Source organism: Euprymna scolopes, chromosome 45 (assembly GCF_053919585.1).
Source record: "Euprymna scolopes isolate OS-2025 chromosome 45, ASM5391958v1, whole genome shotgun sequence".
Taxonomy (NCBI): domain Eukaryota; kingdom Metazoa; phylum Mollusca; class Cephalopoda; order Sepiida; family Sepiolidae; genus Euprymna; species Euprymna scolopes.
In genome coordinates this window covers 51,414,534-51,439,313 of record NC_136526.1, presented here as the reverse complement: position 1 = coordinate 51,439,313, position 24,780 = coordinate 51,414,534, and the positions used below count along the sequence as shown (strand labels likewise).

The 24,780-nt window shown below is 33.9% G+C and overlaps 1 protein-coding gene across 1 annotated transcript in view; it reads left to right on the top strand.

Annotated features, from left to right (window-relative positions):
* LOC145269186 (uncharacterized) overlaps window positions 1-24,780 on the top strand; it is an 87,024-nt gene that overhangs the window by 35,538 nt on the left and 26,706 nt on the right. The window contains exon 7 of the mRNA XM_080124799.1: window positions 9,387-10,276. Within this exon, the coding sequence (XP_079980925.1) occupies window positions 9,387-10,276 (890 nt within the window). The remainder of the gene's footprint in view (window positions 1-9,386; window positions 10,277-24,780) is intronic.

Below are 24,780 nucleotides of genomic sequence, written 5' to 3'. Positions count from 1 at the left end.
ATTATTTTAATTGTGTGATAATTTTTTTTTATTTGTAGATTTTTGTATCAATTAATTTTAATACCACAGATTTCATGAATGTTCTGATCAGTTGCAACATCACTAATGAAAGATTTATTTTTTTCTTTATTAAGTATCCACTTTTTTCTTCTAATAAATCACAAAATGCATGAAAATTTAAGTATAATTTATATCTTATATTGATAATAAAGAATTGAATTTGAGATTTTTCTAAAGTTTTTTTTGTTTAAATTTTTAGAATATAATTTATGCCAATTATTTCTTATCTCATAAATCAAAAGAATACAAAAAATAGTATTATTTTCCTATACTTTTCATTATCTGCTCATTTTTCTGTTTTGAATATATTCAGTTGATTTATCTTAAATTTAGAAGTAATGTTATCTTAATTTTAAATTAATTGACTTTTAATTATTATTTTTACATTCAGATTTGTAGTTACATTATTGTAAAAAGACTTGTGATTTAATTTTTATGTTAAAGTATTAAAATATTATAATTCTATGAATACATTTTTAAACATAATTCCTCCCATCTTGTATTAAAGTAAATTGATTTAATTTATTATTACAAACTTATTATTATTATTATTATTATTATAATTATTATTATTATTATTATTATTATACTAGTAAATCTGAACTGCATATACATATGGCCTAAATGCTTAAGCACATCTTTATAACTTTTAAAGAAAACAAACTGCTTAATGTTCAATTAGTTTTTGAATGACTGGTAATTATTTTTATTTGTAAAAAAAATACTCCACATTGTTAATGATTATGTAAACTGTGCGTTTTTTTATTTGTAGATTTTTGTGAGAACAATTAATTTGAATAGCACAACTTTTTTTAATGTTCTCATCAGTTGCAGCATCACTAATGTGAGATTTATTTTTTGGTGTTAAAAATACAATAAAAAATTTAGACGGTTTGAATACATTTATAACAATGATAACATTCTATTTATTTGGAAATAACATTTTGTAACAATTATTTGTTTTTTTTTTTACAATCCACAGAGGTACGAAAAAGTGGTAAAAAATAAATGTAACATTACCAAAGGCAAGATAAGTTACGATTCTACCTATCTGGAAAAGTTTTAGTAGTTTTACTCACTTTAAAACATTTATTTGGTTCGAAAAACATAGTGTTGAGCGGTAGGCGAGAACAAGAGAAATGGCCGCGAGTTGACACCGTTAATATTTAAAGTTTTTGTAAAATGACTTAAAGCAAAAAATATACAAAAGTTTTTTAGAAATTCATCCAACATATGTCATGGTAACATATGTCACGGTAACATATGTCACGGTAACATATGTCACGGTAACATATGTCACGGTAACATATGTCATGGTAACATATGTCACGGTAACATATGTCACAGTAACATATGTCATGGTAACATGTCACGGTAACATATGTCACGGTAACATATGTCATGCTAACATATGTCACGGTAACATATGTCACATCTTTTTATTGTATTAAAGAAAACTTATTTGTTTTATTATTTTTGCAGACTTATTCCAAAAAAAAATAGAACTGCTTATATCTATTGTTGAAATCCTCAAGCATAGCATTGTGACCTCTAAGGAAAACATACTGCTTAACTTTCAAATATTTTTTTAAATAACAGGTAATTATTTCTATTCGTAAAAATATTTAATTTTCATTATTTTTTTAATGATTATTTTAATTATCTGAATTTTATTTTTTGAATTGTAAATTTTTGTAATGTCAATTAATTTGAACTTCACAAACTTTATGAATGTTCTGCTCAGAAATAAATACTGTCCGTAATATTTTTGAAAATAAAACATGGAACCATGAAAGTTTTCATAAGACAAACTAAAAATTATATTTCTGAATTTTAGAGATCGGCATTGATACTTGAAATTTATATCTATTTTTAGAAATATCGTTCTCATTTTGAGTATATTCACAACATTTGGAAGAACTTACCTTTAACCGTTCTTTAAATGTATCTTGAACTTGGGAATCTTTCTGTTAAACTCGGAAATCTTTACTGAATTTAATGAAATCCTCATAGTTCATTTTATAGAAAGAAAATAAGAGAAACCACAATTGTCAATAAGTGGCCTTATTGAGATAGATTTAATTCCCGTGGGATGACAGTCATTGCACTATTAGTTATTGATTCAGCTGTTAATAGTTCAACAATGCTTTCCCCAACATTTTTATGCACATCAAAAATTCAATAAGACACAGTAATATTTTTGAAATTCCGGTTGTTTAATGCATACTAATTCTTACTTGTTAATGACAAGTGTTGAATTATTCACAGATGCATCAATAATGCCTTCCTCAATATTTTGTAGCGAAAATGCAGTCAGACACAGAAGCTCTCAGTAATATTTTTGAAACTTCTGTTGTTTAATGCTTATCTTAAGATTTGTAATTGTCATCTGTGTAGTATGTCACTAGATACTTGGAGAATAGTGGCTGATATATATTGAGTGTTTCGAGAGAAAATACACCTTCTTTCAGGAAATAATGTTTGGGACATCCTATTTAAAAATAGAAAACCATCCAATCTCAAAACTCTTTATTGAGGCAGTTAATTTAAAGTGTATCAAGTGTTCAGAAATTATGGTTTCATATGTATCACATTCATATATGTTGTAGGCATATTATGATATTGCTTTCTTGATTTATCTCATTATAAGCTATGCCCATAATAGTCCTCATAATTTGAAGAATCGTAGATAAGTAATACCTTTTGCCATAAATCCGAAGTTCATGGATAGGCAGGTCATTATCACCATCGTCAGATTTTACTTTTTTTCTGGTCCAAAAATCAAAATGTATGCATCAACGGGAATTACGTACTTCTATTAGACTATAACACAGGAAACTTTTGCCATCAGTTAGAATAGCTGTTTTACGGCACTCAGGGCTTGGTTTATTGTAAAAAGCACTCAACAATTATCTGTCGTTTAACTTGGACTGTTCTTAATGGCTATAGATAATTGTTCAACTTGCTTGGTGCCTTGTATTCTGAAACTGATAATTTAGTAAATTTCACCTGTTTTGAGAGAAAATACACCCTCCTTCTGCAAGTAATGTTTGGAACTTCTGAAAGCCCATTTCAAAATAGAAAACCATCCAACCGCAAACCCCATATTCGAGCAACTTACTGAACTGTTTAAAATATTGTTTTTAGACGTGACACGTCCATAATTTACATGTAATCTGTTATTGCTTTCTTGATTTGTCTTATGCTATGCCCACAATAGTCCTCATTTGCTGTAACGTTTGCAGCGAATCCCACTCTAGATAAGTAATACCTATTGCCTTGTTTTGTGGCTCTTCAAAGATCTAGAAGCACAATATTTGATCAACATTGGTTGCTTTTTGTTATGCTTTTGGTGCTAAAATCAGTATGAAAATTTTCTGCATCAACAGTAACGATGAGTTCCTATTCCTCAATAACACAGCCAACTTTGCTTTGTTCTGAAAAGCCGTTCGGCAATTCTGTATAATTGGACTGTTTTCTGTTGATATAGATCATTGTTCAGCTTGGTGCCTTGGATTCTAAAACTGTTCATTTCATTATAAGCTATGCCAATAATAGTTCTTATAATTTGAAGAATCACGTTCACAGTGAATCTACCCTAGATAGGTAATATCTATTTCCATGCTAATCTATGATATGATAGGTCCAAATTCATCTCTGACAAGCTCTTTTAGGTTGGCAGATCAAAGATTTAGGAACAGGGTATTTGACCAACATTGGCTGATTTTTTTTTATGATTTTGGTTCTAAAATCAGTAAGAATTTTCTGCATGTCCAGTAAGAATGAGCTCTTATTAGTTAATAACACAATCAAGTTTTGCTTTGTTCAGCTTGAAAACACTCACTAGCATGAATAGCCATTACAGGAGCTGAGGGCTTAGTTTATCATGTATTCATTAATTGGACTGTTCTATGTTGATATAGATGATTGTTCAGCTTGTCTGATGCCGTGGATCCTGAACTGTTTATTCACTAAATTGGATTTCCCTTAACTTAGAGGTAGAGAATCTGCTTTTATTGCTTCTATTTTTATCAAGAGGTCCAAGCTTAGCAGGCCTTTCACAATTTTCAGAATATAAATTATAACCTAAGTTATGCCCATAATAGTCCTCATAATTTGCTGAATCACATTCACAGCTAATCCCACCGAGATAAGTAATACCTATTGCCATACTAAACTATGATATGATACGTCCAAATTGATTTGTGGCAGGCACTTTAAGATCTAGAAGCATGGTATTTGATCAACATCGTTGCTTTATATTATGTTTTTGGTGCTAAAGTTAATATATGAGAATTTTTGCATCAACAGTAAGAATAAACTCCTATTAGTCGCTAACACAGATAACTTTTGCTTTGTTCTGCTAGATGGCAGCCATCAGCATGAGTAGCCATTATGGAAGCTCAGAGCTTTGTTTATCGTAAAAAGCGATCTACAATAATATATTGCTTTAATTGAACTACTCTCTGTTAATATAGATTATTGCTCAGCTTGTTTAATGCCAGGGATCTTGAAACTGTTTATTCACTAAATTGTATTCTCTCAAATTTAGAGGTAAAGAATCTGCTTTTATTGCTTCTATTTTTCATCAGGGGATGCAAGCTATGTAGGCTTTTCATAATTATCAGTTTATAAATTACAACATTACTTCTACTATATGTTTACATTGAAATGCTACGAGTAATCATTAGAACAGCTTATTTTAACCAAGTCCAGCATATTCTCTTGTTCAATACTGTGAAGGAGCACTAAGAATAACAATAGTTGTTCAGCATGTTCTACTTTTATATTTCATTTGTATGCATGTATAAATAAAACTAACTTTAATAAAGTAATCAAGCCATAAAAATACCAATATTTTAACTTATGTTTTTTTTTGTTTTTTTTTACATAGGCATCACCACATTATCAAGGCCAAGAGGCCACTCAAGGATAAGGGTTAAAGAGTGTACAGTAGAAATTGGACAATATAGTAATCATTAGTAATGAAAATTTGGTAAATTTGATAACTTATATGGAACGCTCATCAAGAACTTATTTACGTTAGACTTGAAGACAACCATATTGTAGTCAGCTGGAAAGCAGGAAAACGGAAGACAATTCCACAGGCGTACAGTTCTAAGAAAGAAGCTTTGTTCATGAAATCTACGTTTAGGTTTAGGTACAGATAAAGAGTGGGGGGAATTATTGATAGTGTTTACAGCTAGACGAGTGTTTCTTGTGAAAGTTTGGCGAGGGGGGACCATAGATTGAAGCTCAGTCGAACACTTTCCATGAAAAAAACGATACATCAGAGACAAACTCGCAAAATCTCTTCTGTGAGATAGAGGTTGCAAGGAAGAGAAAAGGACATCTCCTACGAGGTTACAGAGGCTATTTTGAACTCTATCAAGGCAAGCTAAGTCCTTTCTAGCAGCTCCTGCCCAGATGTGGCAACAGTATTCCATCCTTGGACATACCTGGCTCTTATATAGATAGAGAATAGCATCAGCAGTGAGATATCTACCGGATCGATAGCGGCCTTGGCAACATATTTGATGTACATGTTCCATTTAAGATCAGGAGTTATGGTCAAGACAAGAAGCTTGTCAAAACTTGAGGCCTCCTGAAGACGAGAGCCATTCATTTCAATTGATGCCAGATGTGGATCAGAATGTTGATGATGTAAAGAGAGAAGCTTGGTTTTAGATGCATTAAAAGTAACCAACCATTCTTTACCCCATTGTACTACGTGCTCAAGATCAGAGGAGAGAGAATTGGAGAGAACTTGGTCGTTTACTGTCTTAGATGTGCTACCATAAATGGTAGTGTCGTCAGCATAGATGTCTACAAATGATGTAAGGATGTGATTTGGAAGATCATTAATGTAGATCAGGAAGAGAGTTGGGCCCAGGATGGACCCCTGAGGGACACCGGCATTAATACTGTGAGCTTCTGATTTTTGCCCCTCAAGTACTACTCTTATGAACCTGTCAGAAAGACATGTTTCTTTAATATTTCCTTAAAGTAGGAAAAAACTTATATAAATTTACAAATGTCTTCATTGTTTCTTCAAAAAACATTCTTATTCATTTTTCATTCAAGTGAACTTATATAATTTTTTTTTTAATCATAGAAAAAGAATTGCCAGATTTATTACATGCATATAATAATAATAAATTACATAAAAATCAACTTTAAATAATATTTCTAAACAAAACAATTCTATTGCTAATAACATGGAGGTTATTATTAAAATAGATTTACTTTAATGTAATACGTAAATACGGTAACTTCTTTAATGTAGATTACCTTTGAATAAATAGTATTTAAAGATAATTTTTTATTCATTTCGACTAAAGTGAAAACTATTAAAAAAACTATACAGGTGCAATATATAAAGAATGAAACATTTTTATTCATTTTGAGTAAAGTGAAATCATTAAAAAAATTTATTTAATACAGATTAATATATAAACTAATGAAATATAACATATATTAAAAAGTATTCATTATAGACGTATTTATTGTTTCTTCAAAACATTTTTATTCATTTTGAGTAAAGTGAAAATCAATAAAAAAAATTTATTAAATAAACTAATGAAATATAACATATATCAAAAAGTATTCATTTTAGACGAATTCATTGTTTCTTCAAAACATTTTTATTCATTTTGAGTAAAGTGAAAATAATTTTTAAAAAAATTATTTAATAAAGGTAAATATATAAACTAATGAAATATAATATATATCAAAAAGTATTCATTTTAGACGAATTCATCTAAACGAAATATATGATATAAAATGAGAATCAACTTTTATATTTGTATAAGTAATCAAGTAATGCGAATACAAATTACGTTTATTTAATATTTTATTTAAGTATGCAAAAATATTTCTCATCAGTAATGATGGTTTATTACATTTTTAACCTTCCATTCAATGTTATGTTTCCATGTAATGTTAATGTTATGTGTAATGTTATGTTAACCTTCCATTTAATGTTATGTTTATGTTGACTAAAGTGAAAACTATTAAAAAAACTTTATTTAATACGGGTGCAATATATAAAGAATGAGAGATAACATATATCAAAAAGTTGAAAAAAGAATGGGAAAAGAATTGCCAGGCTTAGTTTATCGTACAAAGCGATCTACAATAATGTATTGCTTTTATTAAAATGTTCTCTGTTAATATAGATTATAGTTCAGCTTGTTTCATGCCATGGATCTTGAAACTGTTTATTTACTAAATTGTATTTCCTCTTACTTAGAGGTAAAGAATCTGCTTTTATTGCTTCTATTTTCCTCAGGAGATCCAAGCTATGTAGGCTTTTTATAATTATCAGTTTATAAATTACAACATTACTTCTACTATATATTTACATTGCAACGCTACGAGTAATCATTAGAACAGCTTGCTTTAAATAAGTCCAACATATTCTCTTGGTCAATATTGTGAAGGAGCACTAAGAATAACAATAGTTGTTCAGCATGTTCTACTTTTATATTTCATTTGTATGCATGTATAAATAAAACTAACTTTAATTAAGTAATCAAGCCATAAAAATACAAATATTTTAACTTATGTTTCTTTAATATTTTATTAAAGTAGGAAAAAACTTATATAAATTTACAAATGTCTTCATTGTTTCTTCAAAAAACATTCTTATTAATTTTTCATTCAAGTGAAAATCATTTTCAAAGAAAAAAATATATATTAACTAATTAAATATATAATGACATATGAAAAAGAATTGCTAGATTTATTACATGCATATTAGATATTTCCATTTTTTCTGTGAAAAAAGTTAATGATTTTTATTTGGTTATGTTTTAGGGCATATCAACCATTTGTGAGAAATTATGGTGATTTCTTAGATTGTTACAATATATATTCAACAATTTCTTTGCATTGTTGAACAATTGGGAAAATTATAAATTTATTTCATACATCAAGAAACATTAGTCAAAATGTGTTGCAAAATAAAGATCATAAATAAAATATTGATACTTTTCCAAAAGAATCACTTTTTTATATAAACTATAAAATTAAAATCACCAAGGAAGATTTTGTGGATATTTACTTTAATATCTATAAAAAGAATTGATTTTCTGCATGGATAAGTATTGCAATAGATATCTAGTTATATTTTGACTTTAACCAAATTTGAATTCTAGGACTTAAAAAAGGTGCTTGATTACTTTATTATACTTTTAGCTCTCAATGCAGACGAGTATATCATATGAATCCATTTTACAAGTAACCGTTTATTTCGTAAAGAACATGTAGAAACTTATTTTGTGAGATTTTTCTTTTTTTTTAATTTTTTTCAGAATATCCAGCAGTCAATACAATTCAAATTGCACAAAATGCCGGAAAATAAGAGAAATTCTAACCTTCTGAACTATACAGGTTGCAATTTTATAAAATAGAATTTACGAAAATATAATGAATATATATGTAAAAAAAACCTGATAACTTTGTATTTCTTCTATTCTTAGACTTATTAAATATGAATTTGAAAAAAAAATATTGCATATGAATATGACTCATTGACCCTTTTATAATGCAGTTAATAGAATAATAAAAATTTAAATCTTTCGCAATGAACTGAAAAAATCGTTGATTTTTTTACAACTTAAAATACAAAGAAAATAATTTATATATAAGCGAATCATCTTAAACGATGCATAAGCATTCACTGGTTATATTATGACCTGGCACATACAGAAACATATATGTATTATATATGTTATCACTTACACTTAAAATCATGTTTAATTTGAAAAATTGAATGTACAAACATTTACTGAATCTATCATATATGTTAAGTATTCATCAATCTGTATTATTTGAAATCTAACATATTGTAAAAAGTTTTCATGTTTATGAATAGATAACATTTAACAGACAACTGTTTATGTATTTCTCCTACTCCTAGGCTTATTGGAACACTTGTTGGAATAATTGTCAGACATTTATATGTACTTTTGTGTTCGTTTGACTAATACACTTATAAGCATTTTTAATAATGCAGTACTTCAGGCGTTCAACTTATTGAAAGAAACTGCTTATAGAGAAAACTTATATAAGACTCGTTATGGCTGCAACAATTGTTGGTTTTGTTGTATTATTAAACTGAAATATTTGATTGTCTTTATACATTGGGTGATTAACATTAGGTATAACTATCATCTTATAAGATAGACAAACAGGTACTGATTTATCATATATTTTCAGGTTTGATCGATGTTTTGATGTGAAATTTATGAGACTAATAATCAACGTAGACAATTACATAAAAATAAAAAATAAGAAAAAAATTAGATTGAAAAATCTTACATATATCAAGCTTGAAAATGAAACCTAAATCAGATATTGGAGAGAAGCCAAATTCTTGTGAAGTATGTGGCTCCTCTTTTACACGGAAACAAAGCTTGTTAATTCATATGCGAATACATACTGGAGAGAAACCATATGATTGTGAAGTATGTGGCTCTACATTTTCACTAAAACAACACATGTTAAAACATATGCGAACACATACTGGAGAGAAACCATATTTTTGTGAAGTATGTGGCTCTTCCTTTACAAGGAAAGACAGCCTGGTCATTCATATGCGAACACATACTGGAGAGAAACCATATTCTTGTGAAGTATGTGGCTCTTCTTTTACAAGTAAATTAAACTTGAGTAATCATGTGCGAACACATACAGGAGAGAAACCATTTTTATGTGAAGTATGTAACTCTTCTTTTACAAGTAAACAAAACTTGACCATTCATATGCGAACACATACTGGAGAGAAACCATATGCTTGTGAAGTATGTGGCTCCTCTTTTACAAGGAAACACTGCGTGGTCATTCATATGCGAACTCATACGGGAGAGAAACCATATTCGTGTGAAGTATGTGGCTCTTCCTTTACACGTAACCAAAACTTGATCATTCATATGCGATCACATACAGGAGAAAAACCATATTCTTGTGAAGTATGTAGCTCTTCTTTTGCAAATAAACAATATTTGGCCATTCATATGCGAGCACATATTGGAGAGAAACCATTTTCTTGTGAAGTATGTGGTTCTTCTTTTACTCGGAAACATCACATGTTGGAACATATGCGAACACATACTGGAGAAAAACCGCATCCTTGTGAAATATGTGGCTCCTCTTTTACAAGTAAAAAGTATGTGGCCATTCATATGCGAAGACATACTGGAAAGAAAATATAGTTTGGTAAAATATTTAGCTCGCTCTTTACACAGAAACAACACATATTGGATAATATACTTGTGAGAAATCATAATCTTATGAATATGTGGTTAGTTTACAAGTAAACAATATTTGGATATTCATATGTAAACACAGAACTTGAATGCCTACTAGACACTATCCTCAAGTGTCTAAGTTATCTCTGTACAGGGGTTTGTCAGAACTATCTGGCATGAGGATACTTTTTCCATAGAAGTAAATCCTGACCAAATATTCAAAATCACATAGTATTCGCAGCCCACATAACATCTCCTCACCACGGATACCCCACAGCTTTTACGAGGAATGGTGCACCTTCTTCAAGGGATATTACTTCAATAGCACGAAGCTGGATACTCCACCAGACTAGATAAATTCTTGTCCTGGAATCCAGTAAGACTATGAAACCAACAGTAAAGATATACTACAACGTATCAAAATGGTTAAGTGGGAAGAGAAAAATTATGTTCTCAATTTCTTTCCTAACTCAGTGCTTGAGAGATAAAGAACTTTAATGGAACATTCGAATATCTATGTATCTCATATATACTTCAAGTGTTAGCCCCAGGTCGTGGGCCCCTTGATTTCTGAGAACTTTGACTGAAGTAAATTAAAACAAGAACGAAACCATATTCTTGTGAAGTATATTGCTCTTGTTTTACAAGAAAAGGTTTTGTCTCGACACACAAATGCATACTAAAATAAAAACCATATTCTTGTTAATTATGTTTGTCGTCTTCTTCATAAGAAATCCAATACACTGCATTTGAATTCTTATTTTTATTGTTTTATAAAGCTTTTCCCTTTACAGACGTACATTGTATGTTGTTCTTTTTATCAAATAAATCTTATATTTTGATGCTAGAGTCGTGGTCGTTTTAAAGAATTTTTTTAGGGTGAAAATATGTGGCTTGAGGAAATGTGCTAAGATGTCCTCATTTTATTTTTGCAAACATTTTGATGAAAAAACATTGCTTTTAAATAAAACTATCTATATCCAGTCATGTGTTGCTGAGGTTCAGTTTGTTTAAATGGAAAACAAACAAAAAAAGAAAATTAATATGTTTATCAGAAATAATTTATGTGGCAAACTGTTTTTTGTATAAAAAATGTCCTTATTTTCACATTTTTTATTTTTTTAAATTTTTTTTATTTTTTTTTTATATTTTCACTCCAAACAAGGCGCTTTGCCACTTTGGTGTAGGGGGCTACTATCAGGGGAAACATCTACTGGGTACTATGTAGGGATTAGGGCAGCGAGATGTTGGTTCACGTTGCACTTGAACTAATGCATGTCAGTATAGTTGGGGAAGCAGTGACCTGGAATGGAATTCCCAAGTCTAGCAGTTCTGGGGAAGAAACTACTGAAGTAGAAAGATCTTTTACATCTAGGGATCTCTACAGTGTGGGGGTGGGATTTTGCAGCTTGTCGGGTCTGTCGAGGGTGTTCACGTCGTGGGGGCACAAGTGCTTGCAGTTCATCAGAGCATTCACCATTATAATACTTGTAGAACAGGCAGAGGGATGCAACGTTTCGACGATGGGACAGAGGCTGAAACTTAGATGCCAGTTCAGGGCCTATCAGATTTGCGACTCTCTTTTGAACCCTGTCAAGGAGCGAGAGACTAGTAGCCGATGCACCAGCCCAAATATTACAGCAATACTCCATACATGGGCGAATAGTGGCCTTATAGAGGTACAGGATACTTTCGGGTGTTAGAAGTTCTCTAGCACGGTAGAGAGAGCCCACCTCCCTCGCAGCGGTGTTTGCTATTTTCCTTTTGATACATACCAAGACAAAGATAGTCAAAACCATGAATGAAAATTAGGTAGATAACATTTTTTGTTAGTTTTATTTGATCTGCATATTCAACTGTATACATGGACACGGACACGCGTGCAGTAACAGAGACACAGGGGAAATAATAATTACTAAAAAAATTAGAAATAGTAGCTATTTACCTTGGGTTTGCGACGCATTTCACATTACCAAACAAATAATCTTTTGTTGAATCTTTGAATATCTAACTTTATGTAGCTCTTGCACTAACTATCTTTTTCAATGTAATAGCATTCAGAGTTGCACTACTTTTATACATCGACATGAAGATGGTTTGGATTACAGAACTGATTATTTTGTAAGGATATTTTTGGTGGAGTAATTGATATATATTAGGATGCACAATCCGGACTATGTTTTATCTGGAATCTTTACATCAGTGGTCGTTCTTTGGAATTTAGCATTTTTGGGATTTTAATATTTTACAACGCCCGGTTTGAAATTATTTTCGGTAATCATCCTTTAACTGCAACCAATCGTATCTGTCATATAAGGTACTCCTTTGTGCCAGTTCAAAGAGTTGCTTGTTTGTTTTCAGTGTACATGTCTCTTATTTGATTCCAGATTATGGCTGGGTCTTCCAATCAGCATATATTGTTGTATCGAAAAACAAGGTTAATTTTCTTTAGCATCTAATCCTATCAAAGGTCAATCTGGTTTTTAATCTGCAACATATTGGAATGTAATGCATTTCTTTTCTGAGTTTAAGCTGAATGACTGGCTTCATAAAAAATATATTTTCCTACTCCATGGTGGTTGCTAGTAAGTTTCATCCCTTTAAATGCAATGTTAAAAAATCCGCATTTTACAATTTTACATCATGTTAGTAGCACCATTTAAAGTATGAAAGAGGTTCTTCTTCTGTTGATATGCTGAGTTTCATTCAAAACGCAAATGGCTTCTTCCAATTGTCCTTTTATAGTCATAAACGGTAGGTATCTCACTGGTACTTCCTTTATTAAAAGTACATAACTCCCCATTTTAATTAAAATGCAAATGGCTGTTTCCGTTTGTTTGTACAGTCATAAAAGGGCAGATAACTCTCTGGTACATCCTGTCCCAAGGGTCCGGATACTATTTGAATACAGAAGTAGGTAATTCTTTTACCTATACAAGTTAATGTTAATATATTATATATATATATTATAAGTCAAAGAATAATTCATTTGCGGAATTAACAATATTATCATTAAATTTGGGTTGTTTATTAAATATTCTCATAAAAACAATATAATAGCAAAATATATTAATGTGATTTTAATAACGTTATTCTGCAAAGTACACGACTACACATGTGAAGATTATTCATATATTTAAAAATTCCTTGTTTACCTGTTTCTGATATTGTGAGTTTATTCCCTTGTCGAGCACACGTTTATTCATCCATTGTGTTTTACTCTTATTCATTCTAACAATTTGGATGTAGGAGGTTACTATTTAAGATTATGTCTATAGGGACACTATATAGGGAGTTGAGCTGGAAGGTGATTGTTTACATTTCAATTTCTGCATATTCGTAAGAATCAAGAAAGCAGAAAAGAGGGAGGAAATTCCAAAGTAAAGCAGTTTGGGATAAAATATTACAGTAGAAACATTTTTGGTATCTATGGACCTATACAGTTAACAAGTAAGATTCTGCTGCCGATTTCGTTAGTTGGGGACTTCCCGTTAAGGTGGCACAAATATGAGTTTATCAGCGCACAGCTCATTAAAGTACTTGTAAAACATGGGCATGGATGCACCTTTGTCTTAATGGGAGAAAGCCGGGTGTTCCTTCCTATATTTCGGATTTTGCATTCCTGGAAGTTCACAGAGTTTTTCTGTGGCAAGTCAAAGATGTCCAACAAAATGTTAGAATTCTTCAGATTAGTGACTCTCCATTCCAATAGAAGAAATACACTTAAAGAAATAGAATCTTCTCAGTATAGGAGTCACCAGATTAAAATCTTTGTGACTTTATGCCCTTGTCAAGCACACGTTCATTCATTGTTTTACTCTTATTTACTTTAAGCATATGTACACTTGGATGTGAGAGGCTATCATTCAAGATTATGTCTACCAATCAGCATATATCCTTGTACGAGGGGCGTGAAATAAGTAACGCCCCTTACCCACTTTCCATAGCAGTAGAGCAAAGAAACTTGGTATAGTTATTAGTCTTTTTCTACATAGGAACTACCCAGAGTTATGCATTTCTCCCATCGTTTGATGCAGCTCTGGAGACCGTTTTTGTAGAACACCCCAGGTTGGTCCTCCAACCACGAAGTGACTTCAGAAATAAAGGCTGCATCATTTGCGAAACACTTTCCTTTAAAAAACAACTTCATGGCTGGGAAGAGGTATAAGTCGGGTCAAGATCAGAAGAGTAGGGAGGATCGGAGAGGATTTCATAACCACATGCCCGTGCTTCGGATCTGGCGACATGCGAGCTGTGGACTGGAGCATTGTCCTGCAGGAGGAGGGCACCTTTGCTGATCTTGCCCCGCCTCTTGATTTTGATAGCTTCCTTTAATTTCCTCAAAAGTGAAGCATAATAGGCTCCAGTAATTGTGGTACACTTTGCCAGGAAATCTGTCATCACTACGTCCTGGTCCCAGAAGACTGTGAGCATGACCTTGCCAGTAGATGGCTGCACCCTTGCCTTCTTTGGAGGTGGTGAGTTCAAGTGCTTTCACTGCATTGACTAGGCTTTGGTTTCTGGATCATAGTGATGGAGCCAGGTTTCATCCTCTGTAATCAGTCTTTTGAAAAACTTTGACTCATCTTGGCACATCTCCAAATTTATCCTCGAGCACTCGGCACATTCTCGCTTCTGGAATAGTGTGAGCAACCTGGGATTCCATCTGGCAGACACCTTATGCAAATGGTCATGAATTCCACATACCCTGTACTAATCTTGATATCTTGGAATATTTGGCGAATAGTAATGCGCCGATCTTCCAAAATGGCAGCCTCAACTTGAGAGACAGATGCCTCATCAATGGCAGAAGGGGGACGACCAGGTCTGGGAGCTGTTTCTACAGACTTCAGGTCATGTTTGAATACACGGTCATATGATGGGGAATTATCACCATGTTGTGTGCGTCCTTTCAAATGCAAAAAACCAGATCACTGCTCAACATTCAACAGGCTCCATTTCACACCTGACTCAGTTTAAACACCTGTATAACAGAAACCACAATTAGTTCAGAGCTGTAATTTGCCACATAACACGCAGAGATATAAATCATTGCACACGCAAAATTTCAGCTAGATCAGACTACTGGAAGTGAGTCAGGGGCATTACTTACTGCACGCCCCTCGTATTTTTAACAATTTTTTTTCAATTTAAAACAAAATTAAAATTGTTTTGTTTGTTATTCTGGAAGGTTACATTAATTTTTAATTATATAATGTCATTGTTTTTGTTTTATTTTTCAGTTCATTATTTTGTTTTGGTAATTATGCAGACAACTGGTAGTGGGTCAGGGGCATTACTTATTGCACGCCCCTCGTATTGACAAGCAATGTGTTTTCTCTTTCTGTGGCATCTAATCTTATCAAGGATCATTCTGGTTTTTAATCTACAACATGTAAAAATGATTGTAAAGCATTTCTTTTCTGAGTTCAATGATTTCCTTCTGTAGCCCAATAAGTGGCTTCATAAAATGTACACTCTCCTACTCCATGGTGTTTGCTAGCAAGTTGCATGTCTTTAAAGCAGTGTTAAAAAAATTCCACATTTTACAATTTTACACTCATAGGTATACATTAACGTGGCGGCTGTTAACAAACATCAGGTTAATTTACCCACATCCCTGGGTGATGCCATCGGCCATGGAAAAAGGGTTCGATCAAACAACCCTAATAAAACGGTGGACATAGAAAACATGTATGTGCCGTACGTTTGTAGAAAAAACGCGTGAATAAATTTTTTAAAAATGCATATTAGAGATGTTATCTGACGTTTTCTTGGCTCAGAGGTGTGAAAAATAACGTGAGAATAAAGAGATTAGAAAATGTATCCATTGGTATATATTTTGAATAAAAGAAAAGGAGGAATGTTTGATAATTAACATTGTTAATTAGTTATTATCGATCTATGATATTCTTAAAATAGTTTACATTGAGAATTATTTATTGTTTACAGAATAAAGTGTAGCAATGGGTTTTAGCTGAATATATTTACATGAATTAGCTAGGTTAAAAAACAAAATAACCTTGGGCAGGCTGACGTGGAAAGTTCAAACGTTAGAGATATGTGTTCTTTTTGAATTATGATGTAACGGAACTGTATTTAAGAGGTCGGGAAGTTTAGTCAGTCGGAAGTTGGAGTTTAGTCACGCAAGTGAACAGACGTACTTGAAGCCTAGAAGTGAAGCTGTGAAGAATAAGCATATAGACGAAATGCAGACTCTATTGAAGACTATTTGAGACAGCTGAAATAAATTTATATTTTAAAAATATGAAGTTTTGTTCTGTGGTTCCACAAAAAGAACAGCGGTCTCAATTGGTTATGATGTTGGGCATTTCATGATTCCTCACGGAGCTCAGCAGTGAAGACAGAAGAACACTTGAAGAAGAAAGGTATGAAGCATATATTCTTCTTATAAAAAAATACCTTATGTAAATATGAAATGTAATATATACCCGTGTGATAACTCTCTGATACAACATTATTCAGTTTATACATCAATAGTATATCCTCTGGCTAAACAAAAAATATATACAATGTATACGTTTATAATTGGTGCCGTTATAAGAACAATATCTCTCACCCACTAATATGACTGTTTTGGGGCCGACCTACCTCTCTATGTAACATATTCGTTTGGATGGTGTTATAAGAACAATACCTCCACACCTCTTAATATAACATATGATGTTTTGGTATCCAAAATATAACATACGTCGTTTTGGTTAGTACCACCATTTAAAGCATGAAACATTGTTCTTCTGTTGATATGATGAGTTAAAGTATGAAAGAAATATATTAATGCGATTTTAATAACCTTATGCTAAGTGCACGACTATTTGTGTAAAGATGATTTGTTTACTTGAAAAATCCCTTGTTAACCCGTTTCTAGTGTTTTGTGACTTTATTCCCTTGTCAAGCACAGGATTATTCATTTATTATTCTTATTTACTGTAAGCAAGCATATGTACACTTGGATGTTTAGGGATTATTATTTGGTGCTTTTGAGGCACTCCCTAATAAAATGATTTAACACAATTTTCCGAACAAACAACAAACCACTTCTTAAACTTAACAAGGAAAAGGTTTATTTAAAAAGGCATTAAACTCGAAGGAGGAAAAGAAGGAAGGAAGGAAGGTTCGGAACTTCACTGCTTACTAGGTAATTACAGCCGGTGGCTGTCGTCTGATACCTAGTAGGAGCAGAGAAGCGAAAGGTCTAGTCCCTTCGAAAGCTGGTGGAGTAAGAGCGAGTTTTTTCTTCACAGGACCGGAAGCTGTCAGGTCCTTGGGGGTCAAAAATATTCATGCGCTACTCCTCTGCTTGGCCAGTGTATGGCCACATCACGCAATCAGGGAGGAATATGTGCAAGAAGAAAGAGGTCTATTTGCGTCTGCTACATATGTAAGAGGCTACTATGTAAGATTATGTCTACAGAGGCACTATGTAGGGAGTTGAGCAGCAAGCTGCCTGTTCACATTACAATTTCTGCATGTTACTAAGAGTAAACAAAGCATGAAAGAGGGAATTTCAAAGTCTGGTAGTTCGAGATAAGACACAGTAGAAACATTTTTGGCATCTATGAACCTATACAGTTAACAGGTAAGATTTTGCTGCCGATTTGGTTTGTTGGAGAATTAGCATTGAGGCGACACAAGTGCTATGTGTTTATCATAGCACATTTCATTGAAGTACTTGTAAAACATACACATGCATGAAACATTGTGTCGATGGGAAAAGAACTAGATGTTCGCTTCATGTATTTCGGATCTTTTATTCCTCGAAGTTCGCAGAGTTTTCTGTGATGAGTCCAAGGTGTCCAATAAAATGTTAGAATTCTCCATTCTAATAGAAATAAGACACTTAATTAAGGCAATAGAATCCTCACCAGACTTCAAACCTTTGTGGCCCACAATCGATCAGTGTTAAATAGTGTGCCCCCCTTTATTGTGGGTAACATGACGGTCAATCTTTACCATAAAGTTAAGGATTCTATTTTTCTTTTCCGTCGAATCTGCACAGAATAAATGGGTATATCAGAACACACTTGCACATTCTGATTTTCCCTATTTTACTAATAAGTGGTGATTTTTTTAATAGCTTACCCATTGCCTTTTAGATTAACCACTGTCTCTAATGGATCCATTATATTTGCTTCAGCTCATACTCTCATATACCGGAACCCATCTGCAATATAGACTCACCTTCCCTCATGATTGCTTTTAGCAACCTCTCTCTACTTGCTATTCTCTTACTGACCAGTAAGTCTCCTGTGCGTCATGGGTAATTGATTGAATCTTTGTGAAATAGGATTAGTGAACCTCTCAGCAAAGGCTTTCTTTCTAGGGCAATTGCTATTGACATATCAAAGGCTTTTGATAAGGTATTGCATAAAGGTCTACTTCACAAGATTTACAGCTAAGGTACAGCTGGAAATGTTTTCTCAATTATTAAATCTTTTCTGTCTGATAGGTTCATAAGATTAGTGGTTGATGGGAAGAAATCAGAATCTCACATTATTAATGATAGAGTCCCTCATAGGTCCATCATATACCCAATTCTCTTCCTGATCTACATCAATGATCTTCCCAATCACATTTTAAGATCATTCGTAGACATTTATGCTGACGATACTACCATGTATGGCAACATCAACGGCCGTAAATGACCAAGTTCTCTCTGATTCTCTTTCCTCTGATCTTGATCTTGAGCACGTGGTACAATGGGGAAAGATGGTGCTGGTTACTTTTAATGCATCTAAAGCCAAGCTTCTATTTTTACGTCATCAACGCTCTGATCCCCATCTGGCATCAATTGAGTAAAAAAAAGGGAGCGTTGAGTTATTGTACTACAGTTGCTATCGTAAATTCTCTCACGTATCTGGTATTGATTGACAGAGAGCTGACAGACACCTGTTCTCACCAAAACCTCCACAAGTAAAAGATGTAGAGAATTTGAAAAATCGTTCCCGAAGTGTTGGAGAAGAATCTAAAAGGGAAACATATGATTGGTTGTTTTTTATCCAATCACAGGGCACACTGTTTGTAACTCCTTCATAATTTCAATATTTTTCCCAAAACAAAATTGCAATATAAAATCATTGCAACATAATTCTTTGCCGGTTGTCTGTTCTAGAGGTGGAAAACAGTCAAAACTGAAAGTTCGCAGGAAAGTTTTTCTTTTTAGGCAAAAATAGCCAATGATGAAAAGTCACAGGTAAGTGTTCTTTTTAAAGGCAAAAATAGTGAATTTAATAGATTTTTGGGAGAGTTTTTAGTTTGTTTTTGTTTTTTTAAAATTTTATTTTAGTCCTCTTAGGGCGTTGTTTTATTGGAATACATTGTTACAGGAAAAGGGCTGTCCCCTTTTCCTGTAAATAATAAGAACATTAGATAAGTGAAAAATGAGATTAGGATAAGTCGAGACTCGAACCTTGTAAGCAAGGTTCAGAAATAGATTTAGCAATTGGAATGGTAGAATTTCGCTATTGTTAAATTTCATATAAAATAGTTAGATATTGTTTGTATTGTAAAAAGAATTTGATTGTTCCTTCTTTTATGAAAACTGAATTAAAAATGTCAGCTAAAACGAATGAAAAATACAAATTAAAAATATATTGTAAAAAATAGGTTAGTTGAGAATTCTTTGTTTGCAGCAGTGTGTTTTGGACAAACATGTGCTTAGCCATGTGAGTTGGTCACGTTTTGGAAATTCTCAATATAGGATCTAGGTTGTCAGATCAAGGTAGTTGACAGTCGAGCAGAGGAAGCAGAACAGTTGAGTCTGCTAGTCAGAGAGAGAGAGAGAGAGGGGGGAAGAGAGAGAGAGAGAGAGTTGGAGTCAGAGTCCTTTGGAAGCGAAGGAAAGAACATTAAACTATGTAAATCCCGAATTTGAATTCTTGACGTCATCATTTCGACTGGTCAAATGAAATAAAGAACATCATCGATTTTTGTAATTGTTGTCTTCGTGTCGTCAATCAACAATTGAAGGTAATGTGTTAATCATCTTAATAATGAACTTTATATGAACCCCTTCCAAGTAATGTGTCTCCCTCCTTCATCATAAGTAATGATTTACCAGTCAGGATGTAAAAGAACAGTAATACATATTCATTCAATAATTAATTCTCTCACTCACTCTGTTATAAATGTCTCTCTCATCATCGTCAATCCTGTATTACATGTACCCATTATATGTCCTCGTCATCTCTCGATATATGATCCCCAATATGAAACCCCCTGCTATACAACAAAATGCACTCTTACTATCTGGTAAATCGTTAGAGACCTTTGATTTTGCAACATCAATTTTCTTTATCACACACACACACACACACACACACACACACACACACACTTCGAGTCTGGAATAGTTCGAGAATGTTGGGCATGAGTTAATGATAATTCTAGAGGATATAACAATTTGATAGAATAGACTTGAACAGGCCTATCACCTCTCATGACGTTTACGGGACAAATCTTTTTTCATCACTAACAATTAACTCCAAAACTCTTCCCAGCAACCAAAAATGATATAGACTTGGCACGATTCTTAACGAGAACCACATCATCAACATTGATTCGGTTCTGAAAACTGACCTCGTGCAAATCTTTACATTGTTCTCTCTAGTTCAATGGATAATCTTGATACTAAAGCACATGGAATCTAGTTGCATAAAATCACAAGCTTCGATAGATTTTACCACTTTTAATTTCCAAACATCATGATCATACAATTTCAGTACAAGTCCCAAATTAGCGTTTCGACAAAGAAAATAATTAGGAGTGCTTTCTCTTCTCGGTTTTTCGATCCCCCTTGACACTCCTCGCTTTGGTTTGGTGTCAGTTTTTCGTAACACGCGCGCACGCATGCACGCACACACACACACACACACACACACACACACACACACAATTTCCAGTTTTTCTGGTTCCATGTGATACTCGTTTGTGTTTTACATCCGTATCATTTTCTGCATGTCCAGTTTGTGTCTGTAGTTCATGTGTGTTAATTTCCGCATTCAAAGGTTTTTTTCTTGATATTTCAACAGTTTTCATTACTCTCATCCGTTGCACGTTCCAATCTCTCTTATTCTCTTTTCAAAGTTTTTTGGTATTTTTGTTCCTAACGCTTTTACTATTAGTAGTGTTATCCTGTTTTGTTTTTTTTTTCATTTTCCATATCCCTTTGAGCTTTCTGGCCAGTTCAGTGTAGTTACTCCAACTCCGCTTCTCCTTGATCTATGAATAAATTAATTTTTTTCTTACTAATTCTGGTAATTTTTTTACCCTAAGGAGATAGAAGGTAACCAATTTCTGCAGAAAAGCTTTGCTGCATTATCTTGTGTAAATAAATTTTAGCACAACTGCTAGGATTTACATCTGCATGTTTCATGTTATATAGGACCTTAAATGAGTTCCTTTATTATTTGTTGGATGTACTTTAATCTGTTTCCCAGAAATTGGTTCTTAGCTTTAATGTTGTTGGAAAAAAGTCATCACAACACAACTTGTACGTCTACTGATATTACTACATCTCCTATCTTGATTTGGGAGCAAGCTTTCAACAAGGGGCGTAAATACTTAATAGCCAAAAACACAGCCAACAATTCAAGTGTGGGTAAGCTTTTAGGTTTCCTAAGAGCCACCCTAGCTTTTGAAAATAACAGATGGGACTTGCTATTCTGTACACTGCAAACACATAAGCCCCTTTAGAGGCATCACAAAATATATAAAGATCGACAGGGCGTCTTCACTGATTACAAATCTTGGAAAATGCAAAGAATCGAGTTTAACAAGATCATGAGAAAAGAGAAAAATGTTATTACAATTATAATAAAGACAAGATCAAAGTGTAGTATCTGTTCTTGGGGGGAGGCATAGTAAATAGGTACAATTAAAATAAAGATAAATAAGGAAGTAAATAAATAAATAAAAAGATTGAATCATATTAATTACAAAACATTAAAAACCGAAGTTATAACTGAGAATTTCGAACGCTGATCTCTCTTGTCTATTTAACAATACATTATTGAATAAAATTATTTAAACCAAAATTTTTAATGGCAAAAACACATATAAAATAACTGACTTGTTCGAATTTTTGCGAATGTTTCGCAGGTTTTTGCGACCAAGGATTTTCGTGAGTTTTTTAGTGTCAAGAAATGCTTTTTTTACTCCATCAATAGAGACAGTTTCTCTGTTACCACTAATATCTAGGGTGAAAAGTTTATCAGTACGTGAAAGCATGCTGTAACCCCCCCCAACTTCACCTTTTACTAGCGCTTATCGCGTGCATTCACGTACTGATAAACTTTTCACCCTAGATATCAGTGGTAACAGAGAGGTTGTTTTTAATTCTATTGGGGTCAGCATTTGACCTGACAAGGATATAGGTACTCCATATACAAGTTCAGCTGGGGAGTATCCCAGGCACTCCTTGATCGATGCATGACAGCCAAGAAGGACAACCGGCACATATTCGCTCTATCGCTGTTGGTTAGGGTAAGCACGTAATGCTGCTTTCAATTGGGGATGGCTGTGTTCTATCAGCCCGTTAGAAGCTGGGTGATAGCTTGTTGTCCGAATCCGTGCGATCCCTAAGATCCTGGACAGTTCCTGGAATAGGTGAGATTAAAGCTGTACACCACGGTCCATGGTGATGGTTGTAACACGATAGCCAGCCTGATATAAGGGCTCACACTACAGATTCAGCTTAAATGTCTGTGAGGGGAATCGCTCCAGGCCATTATGTGAAACGGTCTATGCAGGTCAGGAGATAAGTAAATCCCTGATTGACTAGCCAAGAACCAACCAGGTCGATGTGAACATGGCTAAACTAAGCAAATGTTCCTAGCGGTGCATGGATATGCTTGTGCACCTTTGACTTTTAGTAGGATATACAGGAACGTGTCCAGGGAGTGATATCACACCTCATATTTGGCCAGAAAAATTTAGCTGTAATCAGCTTCATTGTGGCTTTGCATCTGGGGTGTGCCAGATTATGTAGGGTGTCAAAAACAACTCTACAATGGAGCAAATGGTCGAGGTGAATCTGTTGAAGTGTCACAAATGATCTACGTGTCCGAGGTAAGCACGGGCAGGTATGCTAATTTGCAAGTTGCAAATTCAGGTGACGACGGATCAAAAGTGTCGAGACTTGGCTGGTCTAAGGCCATCTGCTGTAAGTCGATGTCAGAAGGCGAGGAGAGAGAATTAATGGGGAGGTAGGACAAAGCGTCTGCCGCTGCATTCTGCTCACTGGTAAATTGCGGAACAAAATCCAAGTGATGCATTTCGCGGTGAGAATGTATGTCTGGCTTAGAACGCAGTGCATATGTAAGTGCACAGTTATCAGTGTAGATCACAAATTGACGGCCCTCGAGTGAATGTTGGAAGTGTTTCACTGTGAGGTACATTGCTAGGAGTTCATGGCCAAACGTGCTGTGACGTTGTTCTGCCGGTTTCAGCTGTTTCGAAAAGTATGCAAGAGGTTATAACTGTTGTTGGTGCTGCTGTTGCAATATTGCACCTACAGCTGTTCCAGATGCGTCAATAACCAGTGAAAACTGGGCATCGGGTACAAGATGTACAAGTAGAGATATTGTCGCTAGTTTTTTCACTTCATTAAAAGCTTTAAACTGAATCTTATTAAGTGAGAGTTGCTTATTTTTCTTCTTCGTGTTACGTAACAAGTCGGAAAGAGGAGCTAAAAGATTCGCACAGTGTGGGATAAAGGGGCTGTAATAGATTAACAGCCCGAGGAGGGCCTTAGTTGGCGAAGTGAAGTGGGTGGTTGAAGGTCTTGTAGAGCCTTCACCTTTTCCAGTAACGGAGATATACCATCTGGGCTGATAATGTGGCCCAGGAAAACTAGTGACAGAGCACCAAAAACACATTTACCAGGGTTTATCCTCAATTCGAATATTAGGCGGAGGTGAGTGACATGTTCCTCAGGTGAGGCACTTGCCACGAGAATGTCGGCTATATAGTTCTAGACGATGTTCAAGTCATGCACTACTTCGTCCATGAAGTGCTGAAACGTGCTAACCATGTTTCTTAAACTGAAGGGCATAGTTAAAAATTCAAACACTCCAAACGGAGTTGTTACCACAGTTTTGGGTATATCGGCCAGATTCACTGGGATCTGATGGTAAGCCTTATCTTGATCTAGTTTGGAGAAGGTCTTACAACCATGCAGAGAGGAAGCAAAGTCCTGTATATGTGGGTTTGGGTAACGATTAGGTACCGTCATGGCATTGAGTCATCGATAGTCCTCAGTCAGATGCCAATGTTCGGAACGTTTTAAAACCATATGCAAAAGGGGAATCTCATGAAGTGGATGAAGGGCATATGATTCCCAGTTGCAGCATATGGTTGAACTCTGCCTTCTCTGCTTTAAGTTTATCAGCAGGGAGGCAGCAGAAACGTGAGAAATCAGGAGCACCTGTGGTCTCGATGTGGTGTT